The sequence below is a fragment of the Mus pahari genome, chromosome 4 (assembly GCF_900095145.1).
Source record: "Mus pahari chromosome 4, PAHARI_EIJ_v1.1, whole genome shotgun sequence".
NCBI classification, from domain to species: domain Eukaryota; kingdom Metazoa; phylum Chordata; class Mammalia; order Rodentia; family Muridae; genus Mus; species Mus pahari.
In genome coordinates, this window is record NC_034593.1 from 132513780 (window position 1) to 132524333 (window position 10554).

At 40.8% G+C, this 10554-nt stretch overlaps 1 protein-coding gene across 4 annotated transcripts in view; it reads left to right on the forward strand.

Moving 5' to 3' along the window:
• The first annotated feature begins 1365 nt into the window (after window positions 1–1365).
• Window positions 1366–10554, forward strand: part of Odf2l (outer dense fiber of sperm tails 2 like) — a 37372-nt gene continuing 28183 nt past the window's right edge. The window contains exons 1-5 of one of the 4 annotated variants that reach the window (XM_029537845.1): window positions 1683–2135; window positions 5597–5600; window positions 7524–7688; window positions 9378–9510; window positions 10330–10458. In XM_029537845.1, coding sequence (XP_029393705.1) covers window positions 7582–7688; window positions 9378–9510; window positions 10330–10458 — 369 coding nt within the window. In that variant the 5' untranslated portion in view covers window positions 1683–2135; window positions 5597–5600; window positions 7524–7581. Of the gene's footprint in view, window positions 1556–1682; window positions 2136–5596; window positions 5601–7523; window positions 7689–9377; window positions 9511–10329; window positions 10459–10554 lie in introns of those variants that run through there. The other 3 variants (XM_029537847.1, XM_029537846.1, XM_021196177.2) reach the window with 3 other exon arrangements.

The window sequence follows — 10554 nt, forward strand, 5'->3', positions numbered from 1 at the left end:
TGTTTAAACAACTCAGTCTATGATACTTTCTTATACAAGGATGTATTGAGATGCCTCTTAACACTCTATCCCTGGCATTCGTGTATCCAACATCTCAATATTGAATGTCCCAGGTAACAGAGAGAAGAGTTTCAAACTAGTTATGCAGAAGGTGCATACTGAAGTGGCTTGTTTTTTACTGTATAATATCATTCCATTGTATTGAACATGTAATCAATTTTCCAGTTGGTAAACATTCAATAAACTTGCTATTTATAACATTCTTAATTTCATAAACATGTATTTTCATTTTCCTCACCTAGAGAATAGCTCCCTTTGGAAACTCTCCAAGAAGCATAGCATCCGTCTCTAAAGAGCTTGTACTAGCCATACTGAGGGTTCAGCTCCTTGCTGACATTTATCATATCTATTAGAACTGCAAAGTATGCGCTGCTTCGATATGCATATCTCTTCCTTTTTCATATCTCTTCCTGTTTACTGCTTCAACCGTGGTGGAACCTAGAAGAGTGGAGCCGAGGAACGAGGCAGACGAACACTGCATGCAACAGCCAACTTTATTCAGAGCATCAGCCAGTGTATACCCTGAGTGTTAGAAAGGTCACTTGAATATATAACAAAGTGCATGAGGCAAAAGCATGTTTATTTGTTTTTTTTCCCCCTTAGAGGCAAATACATGGATAACAATAGCCAGTTGTACAAATACTTGGAAGTAAACAACTCATTCCTATTTACTACACCTGGGAGGAGCATGAAAACACATTCCAAGAACAATGACAAAACCCTGGAAATCTCATAAGGAAAACAAACAAACAAACAAACAAACACTACTAGGTCCTCCCTTTTTCCTACCAAGACCTCATTTGACCGGTCCAGCAGTTTAGAAAGCACAGCAGCTTTATCTAAGGACTTTGGGACTTGAACGACATTTTGGAGAACCTGCTGACTATGTTATTTAAGAAGAAAAATTCCTGTGGCCTGGTGGAGGCTCGGGGATAATGCCATACACTGGAAAGGAGGTTTTTCTGTCTTGGTTTTTTTCAAAACCTATTTGCAAAAAATAGGCAAAAGCAGGGAGGTCATTTTTCGATCCAGTGTCAAGAGACTCGGAATGGACTTTCCTTCCCTGCTAAGATGAGAGCGGTTGAGATTTTTCGGTCAGAGACGCACAAAAGCTAAGCCTTTTCTCAAAGCTAAAGCTTTAGAAAATCTCACCGGAGAAACCAGAGCAGAGACAACCCCTCCGCCGGCCACGCCCCCTCGCTCCCTCCAATCACAGCAGGAACGGCGCTCGCGCTCTAGCGCTCCCGGCCAATTAGCTGCGTCGGAGCGGGCCGACGAGGGCGGGGCGTCCGTTTCCACAGAAACCGCGGGCCGGTTACTAGCAACGTTGAGCTCCAAGGTGGACGCGCTCAGGCCGCCGCTGCCTGCTCTGGTGACTCGTCGGCTTCTCTCCCCGCGCTCCCTGCCCTTCCTTCTGGCCTCCTACTCTTTCTGCACTCTCCGCCTGCCGCGGTGACCCAGGGCCCGGCAGACCTCAGAGGGGCCTCCGGCCATTGTAGGTAGTGGCGGCGGCGGGGGATGACGTCAGGGCGACGGGCGACGGGCGGGCGGGCGCGAGTCGGGGGTGGGCTCTGAGGGCGGGCCGCGCGTGACCCGAGGCACCCGGAAGTGGAACCCGTGGTGCCCACCCTACCTGTACAGTGTGTGTTTGGTGCTCAGGTCCTCCACTGTCACCCAGAGGAAAGCGGACATTGTGCCCCTGCTTCCTGCGGTGTGGTCTCGGGACGCCGGGGAGAAGCTAGCGGGCGGAGGGTCTCTGCAGAGCGAGGGTCCGGGTTTGGGGGTGTTTCAGACACGGTGTTTTCCTAATCTTGAGCTCATTAGATGGCAGTCCAGTTCTTGACGTGCCCCGAGTCATGTCCCCTGACTCTGGCACTGAATATGTCAGTTGACTGACTGTAACCTAACAGTGGAACAGTGGCTGCTGTTGGTGACCCTAAAGACCAAGTTTCTCTGTCACCCCATGTCTTACAGGGTGTCAAGTGTTGGAGGGTATGAGTGCCTGGTTTAGGTAAAGGATCAAACTGTAGAAATCGTGCTTGCTTTTAAGCTTTACTTCATACCTTTGATTAATGGTGAGACTGGCCATATTTGTAATTTTTAATAGCAAAGTATTATTATTATTATTATTGCTGTTTTCTGCTAATTCTACAACTGGTGTATATTAATAGTGTTAGTCTTTGCTTTTCAAGTGTCTCAAGATCTGAGCAAATAGCCTCATTTATTAGTGACTTTTGATAACTTCATACAGACAAATGGGAGTCAGGATGAGTATAGAAATGATCTTGCTGGACGGCGTTCTGTTGGAGGCCACTGATGCCCCCAGCCCCCACCCTCGGGTTTAGTAGTTCTCAATTTATGACTACTTCAGCAATGACTTTCTACAGAGAACAGATAGATCTTAAAGGTTGTTCTGTAATATCAGTTCTGATCAACTCAGGCTTGTAAGTAAATTTAAGGTAGGTTGGTTGATTCAGGATAATTACTTTGAAAAGGAGAAAGTGGAAAAACGTGATGACTGGTCAGATGTCCCGCAGAGTGAGCTAGATGGCATCTAAGTTTAAAGGAGGTGGGATAAAGTAAGACTAGTCCAATGATTCTACTTGTTCAGCATGTTACCATTACTCTAAACCACCCCTGTTGCTGTACTTGATGGTCATCCGTGGTCCTAACATCTGCAGTATCCTGGGATCTCTAATGCAACTGAGGCTGCACCTATGGCCTCTTCTGTCCTTTCATTGTACCAGTTCTCAGTTTCTTTCCGTGACACTTTCAATCCTTGTGTATCCACTGTGACTGAGGCTGCATTTCTCCAATAACATCTCCTGGGCTTTCCTCAGAAACCCTTGCCTCATGGTTCCAAGCCTCAGTTTGTATTCATTGCCTCTTCAGTCCTGAGGCCTGCACTACGATGGGGGGTTGCTCTGTCTTCAGTGGCTTTCTGGCCTCTGTGCTGGTCTTCAGTCCTGTCATATGGTGCCAAACCTCAGCTGCTCTCCGTGATCCCTTCACTCCTTGAAAACCAGAACCATGTGGAAAACTTAACACATGACTAAGTTTAGCTACTCACTTAAGGTACAGCCTTGGCCTCCCTGAACCACTGCTTCCCAGATTTCTCCTCAGCAGTGGTGGTCACTTACTGATTATAGCTACTTTTGCAGCTCCAGCTAACCAGCGTCCATTGTAAAGCAAAGATTTTGTTTCAGTGCTGCTGGTCTCCTGTTGACTCTTCAGCCCCAGCTGACCAGAAGCCACAGATTCTTACTCAAGTTAGCCTCTCTGAATCATAAATGTCACCCTGTTCCCTCACTCACACCCAATCATTTTGATAGCTTTTATTTAGAAATCTGTTTTCCTGCTTTGGTCATTTTTGATTATCTATTTCTAAGTTTCACATTTTTTTTCCCACCATGGAATCTAAAATGCTATGCAATTATCTCTTTGGTAAGTTTTGACTAGTTTCCAGAATACAGAGAAAAGGCATCTTTCTTACATCTACTTTCTGTTTCTTGCTGAGTATTTGAATTTTGGGGTGCTATTTTAATAGAATCTGCATGCTATTGTTCGAAGTCACTGAATTTTGATTTTCAGGGATTGGTGTTTAGCAAACAAATAAAAGCTAATGGAATTCTATGCTTTCTTGTCAAGGAGAGTAGTTTTTAACCAACATTTGCCTAAACTAGTCTAGGTGCTATGATCTTTTCTAATGCCATTGTTCCCGAGTATCCATCCCTTAACACACTCATTGATCGGAATGGAACACAATACTGTGGTTCTAGCTCCATCAGCAGTGCCATCATCACCCTTGACAGGTTTAAGAAAAAATCAGAATACTGATGGTTAAGAATTTGCTCAAACTTGTGTAGGATGGGTCACTAACAAGTTGTACAAAAGTGCAATGTTTGTCAGTTAGCCATACCTTGCACATAACTGAAAACTTGGGCAGAACACTCAGTTTCTATTTAAAAAATTGCCTTTAATGAACTAAAATGTGAATATAATTTATAAAGATAGGATATTTTATAGATGAAAGATAAGTGTAGCATTTGGTTTGGCAGGCAAGCATTTTTTTTTTAGATTTATTTATTTATTTATTTTATGTAAGTACACTGTAGCTGTCTTCAGACACTCCAGAAGAGGACGTCAGATCTTGTTACGGATGGTTATGAGCCACCATGTGGTTGCTGGGATTTGAACTCCGGACCTTTGGAAGGGCAGTCGGTGCTCTTACCCACTGAGCCATCTCACCAGCCCAAGCATTTTTTTTTAAAGATTTATTTATTTTATGTATATGAGTACACTGTAGTAGTCTTCAGACACACCAGAAGAAGGCATCAGATCACATTGCAGATGGTTGTGAGCCACCATGTGGTTGCTGGGATTTGAACTCCGGACCTTTGGAAGGGCAGTCGGTGCTCTTACCCACTGAGCCATCTCACCAGCCCAAGCATTTTTTTTTAAAGATTTATTTATTTTATGTATATGAGTACACTGTAGTAGTCTTCAGACACACCAGAAGAAGGCATCAGATCACATTGCAGATGGTTGTGAGCCACCATGTGGTTGCTGGGATTTGAACTCGGGACCTTCGGAAGAGCAGTCAGTGCTCTTAACCACTGAGCCATCTCTCCAGCCCAAGCATTTTTATATTAAGGAAAGCATTACATTTGTTCATCTACTTTTGGTTCCAGAATTGTCACAACACAAAAACAGTGGCATGTCTTCAGACATGTGCAGTCTTTGTCTCGTAGAGTATGACTTCTTATAACTTCTGTGAGAATATGTGACACTCACCTACTTCTCTGCTTTGAATTTGGAATGATAATATCGTGGAAGTCATTCTTAGACCCCCCATCCTGCTTTCCTTTCTCTTCTGTGATAAAATGCCTCAGCAGAGCAGTTTTAACTTACTATTCAGATTATCACTCATCATTGCAGCCAAGACAGCAGGAGCCTGAAGCAGTCAGCCACACCCACAGTCAGGACCTGAGGGGGACTGAATGCTTGCATGCTTGCTTCCCTTTGCTTTCTCTCTCTTATTTAGGGCCCAACCCATGGTATAGTGCCACCTACAGTCAGGATGGTTCTTTCCACCTCAGTCCAGCGAAGAAAGTCTCCCACAGGCATACCCACTAGGCAGCCCAATTAAGGCCTTTTCTCACTGAGATTGCCTTGTCAGAGTTCTAGATTATGTCTAGATGATAATTATCTACCACAGGTCCCTATTTCTGCCACACTTTTACCATTTAAGATGTAGTTAATATTTGTAGGTGATGAAGCAAAAAAAAAATTGCTTTCTAATTTGTGATAAAAATTTTTTAGAATAGTGTGTGAGTGTATGTGTGTGTGTGAGTGTGTGTGTGTTGGCACGTGCACCAGTAGCCCAGAACTCAATACATGAGAACTCACTTAAATTACTGATGCTAAATGATTTTCATTTTATAAAATATTTTCTAAGAATAGAAGATCCTTAACCTCTCATGATGGTTTTAAGTTTTTCTTCTAAGTAGAGAAACATCTTTCTTTTAACCCCTAGAAAGGTCAGTCAAGAGATGGATATGTGAAAAGCAGTCATTGGTCATATTTGTTCATAGTGCTAAGCTTTGCATACTTGCCAGGCATTGCTTAATTCTCCAAAGTTTGTAGGTGCTCAGGATTCAACTATAAATAAGACATTATTTCTTGAGATCCCAGCCTGTGGAGAGATTAATATTTAAACAGATAAATGAGAAGAAGATAAATGCTAGTCACCCCCTAAGGGGCTGTGGCAGTTACAAACCAAATAGACCCACAGGGGAGTTTGCTGGGATGTCACAGAGCCTGCTCCTCTTTAGCCTTAGTTTGGCTTTTCATGTGACCTGTGCATTTAAGGTTCTACTGGGCTGTATGTAAATATCTGCGTATATTCTCTACAGTATGATTTTGTAGTAACAGATGTTACACAACTCAGCAGCAAGAGATCCAGGAGGAGTATCACGGGCCCTCTGAGTTACTCTTCCTTTTGAATTTTAGCTGCTAAATATTTGTCTCTGCATTGTATATTGACGTATCAGATAAAAATTGATGCATTTTTTGCAGGTTTTCTGGGAGGTTTGTGACTTGCTAATTAAATATTTTGAATAGTTTCAACCTATTATTTCACATGTACCTAAACTAATGAAAAATTCTTGAACATAATGTATTTTAATAGAGAAATCTAAGACTAAATCTTAAATATTTGAAAAGCAATGTAGAAAGCATAAAACATGACTTTTAATCTTGTATAAACAGCTACAACAAAAAAGACACATGACCATTTCTAACTAGAATTGTGAAAACTTAGCCTCAATGTTGCTGATGTGTTAATTCATCACTTTAAATGGGGCAACTTGGAAGGAATTCATCTTTAACCAGTCACTTGTAAAAAATGACATCTTTAGGGCTAAATGAGAAGATTTTTTGCTAAAGTTCAGAAGTACTGTCATTTTTAATTATTATCTTTATCAGCAAAGAATATTCTTGATTGAGCTGGAAATGGGGATGAAGAAGTGTAACGAGAAGGATGACTTTCAAAATAACATTTTATGTGCTTTGCTGCAGTTGTTTGGAAGTATGGTTTTAACGGTTGGTACATTGAGTTTCTGCAGTTGTAAGAGGAAACAGGTTCTGTTGCCAAGGCTAGATGGAACTAGTACAAAATCCACAGTTTGCATATTTGTTTTCTAGTCCTTTTGGGTGAATATTGAAGGATTGCTATAATACTTCAGGAAATAGACCAATAAAGATAACTACATTTGGGCCTAAAGAGATAGCTCAATGGTTAAGAGTGCTTGCTGTCCTTGCTGAGGACCCAAGTTCAGGCCCAGTAGCTATGCAAGGTCACTCACTCACAATCCCTGTGTAACTCCAGTTCCAGGGGACTCTGATCTCCATGTTGCCAACTCCCTAGGACTCATGTGCATATACCCATGCACAGATGCAAGATTAAATAAAATCTAAAAAAAATGATTATGTGTATGTATGCATGTATGTATATATATATATACATACATGCATACATACACATAATCATTTTTATATAATATATATATATATATATATATATATATATATATATGCAAGCCTTTTGAAAATGTATATGGAAACTTGGAATTGGTAAATTATTATGCAATGCAATTTTGATATTATTTTGAGGTAACTAGAACAGTGAGTGAGTAACATTTAAAATTTTTGTAAGACAGGGCCTCACTATGTAGCCCTAATTGGTCTGGAGCTTGCTGGGTAAACTGGGTAGCCTTAAACTCACAGAGATCTGCCTCCTCCTGCATCTTAAGTGCTAAGGCATGCACAACCATGCCCTAATAGCAGTTATAATTTGATATTGCCTTTGAAGCATTTATACATAATTAAGATCTTTAAATCACAGAATAATGAAAGGAAAAAACCCTCCTGAAATGATAAGTTGAATAACATATGTTTCCTAGCTTTCAGCGCCTGTGGGAAAGTTGTTGCTGAAGCACCTATAAAAGAGTCACTGAGTTGATGGAGATGCCTACTAGTGATGGAAGTCGTTCAGAGGGCCTGATTTCTTACCTCATCCAGGAGAGAGGACCGTTCTCACAGTGTGCCCCTGAGAAGCACCCCCGCAGGTAGCCTTGGTAGCAGCAGAACACATCTCATCTTCTAGCTTCTTAATTAAATGGCAAGCAGTCACGAATAGCTCTGTCACATCGAGTATTCATTCATTAAAATATGCCTATATAATCTGATGATAAAAATACTTATTCAGCAGGTCAGAGCAGTTGCCAGTCCTTATTATTTATTTGTTTGCCTTACTTGTTATTTGTACTTTTTGAGGCAAGGCCTCACAGGCAGATCAGGCTGTCCCTAATCTCTTAGGATAATTGCCTTGGCCTTTTGTCTGCCTACAGTGTGTGGTTTAAGATTTTTTAATTATTATTATTTGTAATGAAAGCAATTGAAAAATTAACCCAACCTATTAATAGCTTGTAAAGTGAATATGATTGCCTGGTATATTGCTGTGTAAAAAATGATTATCATATTTTGCTTCTTTTAAATGGGAAATTTACTTGTTATTTGTGTGAATTAATATTCCCCAAAATAGTAATCTTAAAAATGTTATTATTATTGTTGTAGATTATATAGACTAGCTTTTAGTTTAGTTTTCAGAAAATGGAAAATGGGGTCTGGAGAGATGGCTCAGCGGTTGGTTAAGAGCACTGCCTGCTTTTCCAGAGGCCCTGAGTTCAATTCCCAACAACCACATGGTGGCTCACAACCATCTGTAATAGGATCTGATGCCCTCTTCTGGTGTGTCTGAAGACAGTGACAGTGTCCTTATATAAAATCAATCAATCAATCTTTTAAAAAAAGAAAATGGAAAATGGTGTTTCATCAAATATAATTGTTAATTTTTGTGCCCATGGTTTTGAATGAATGACACTTATTTATCATAAGCTTTTTACTTTAAGCCAGTGGTACTTATGAACAGAATCTTCTCTTTGAAATATCTGAAGGATGCCAAATGCGTTTTGTGTATGTGTGTATGTGAGACTTGTGCTATGGAGTCAGAGGACAATGTTCAGATTCCAGAGTCTGAACAGATCTCTAGGTGTGGCAGCTAGTGTCTTTACCTGCTGAGCCATCTTTGCAGCCCCATCAGTCCTGAATGAGTCTTTATGAGACATTCTACAAGGACAGTAAAGCATGAGTTGATGAAAGGCATGGTGCTCTCACAGGGCTTGCTGTTTGCTTTATAGATATTCAAAAAGCTTCTTTCAAATTTAGTTATACATAGATTTTTATTAATAAAAATCTTAAATATACATTTATTAAAAATTTAAAGATACATTTATTTTATGTATATGAGAATTTTACCTCCATATATTTGTGTGCACCACATGCATCCTTGGTGCCCATGGAGGCCAAAGGAGTGTGTGAGTTTCCCCAGAACTGGAGTTACAAAGAGCTGTGAGCTACCCTCTGGGGCTGGGAATAGAACCTGGGTCCTCTGAAGACAACCAGTGCTGAGCCATCTCTCTAGCCCCATACACAAATTTAAATGTACATAACGTGTGACTCCATAGCAGCAAAATATAAGATGAACTATTCTCCTACCTGTACTCTGGTCCACGTCTTTTGACCTCTGTTAGCCCATGTTTGGCCTGGATGCTTAAAGTCCTGGTGGTAAGGCCTCCCTGGGGCATCTAAGTCAAACCCATGTCAGTTCAGAGGCAGGCTTGACTGTTCTTGTTTTAAATAAAAAGTTTCCAGTTTATGTGTTAGAAGTAACTTTAAGCTTATTTGTCTGTTATTAGGCTCAAGCAAGACGTCGCAAATACAAAGACGGAGTTGGAAGCAACACTTAAAGAAGCTCAGTCGGCATCCTGTTCAGTTGAATTACTTTTGCCATTATTTAAGAACACTGTGGAAGGAATTAGTCTAGAAAACGTGAGTGTTGGACTTAGAATGGCTAATGAGATGGAAAGTGAGCATAATATGCAGAATGCCATGACCAAGGACTCAGATCTCAGTGGCATGCCCATGAATGGGCTCATGATACCAAATATGGGGGCTGGGCTAAGAATTCTTTATTCCTGTCATTAGCTGCATTCTTCATATAAAAGGTTGTCTCAGCCTATAGTGCACTTAGTAAAAGACTAGACTGGAAACTACAAATTGGTATGTGACTGACCTGGCCTTCAGCTAGAGAATGTAACTTTCTGAAGGGTGGATTTAAAACTAAAATTGTGGTCTGCAGAGATGTTCAGTGGTTGGTCTCTTGCAGAAGACCATCTCTAACTCCAGTTGCAGAAGAGACGGTTCCCCCTTCTGGCCTCCATGGGAACCAGGCACACAAGGTACACAGACTTGCAGGCAGAACACTCATTTACATAAAATAGTAATAAATAAATCTTTTAAAAAGAAAACTCCCGGAGAGACGCCATGTACCTGTTAACTAAGCATCATTTGGGACAGAATGGTTTTACAATTTCAGATAAGCTTTACTTTGGAACAAAACAGCCTGTGGTCTGCACATTAGTAGAACAAATACTTCAAAGCTGTGGGGTTCTACAACTTCCTCTTATTTTAATTTGACTACTCTGTAGTGCATTCTGTCTACTATTGGTAAACTTGCCAGGGCTTACCAATACTATATACAAAATAATGATTTTGATACTAGGAAATAGTTCCTCATTGATAATATTCTAGGGTGTTCTACTTAATGTTGTCTTAACATGTAGATATGTGCTTCTTTTATTTTGTCAGGCTAATCTTTCTGCATCCAATTTGAAGAAGATTTTTGAACAGAACGACATATTATCAAAAGAATTAGACACTTTTAACCGTGTGAAATTAGCCTTAGAACATCTTATTAGACAGACTGACTATGAACAAGTAAGGCTCCTGTGCTGGGTGCTCCTGCTGTAGTGATGCCTCCCATAAGGCTCCTGTGCTGGGTGTTCCTGCTGTAGTGATGCCTCTCATAAGGCT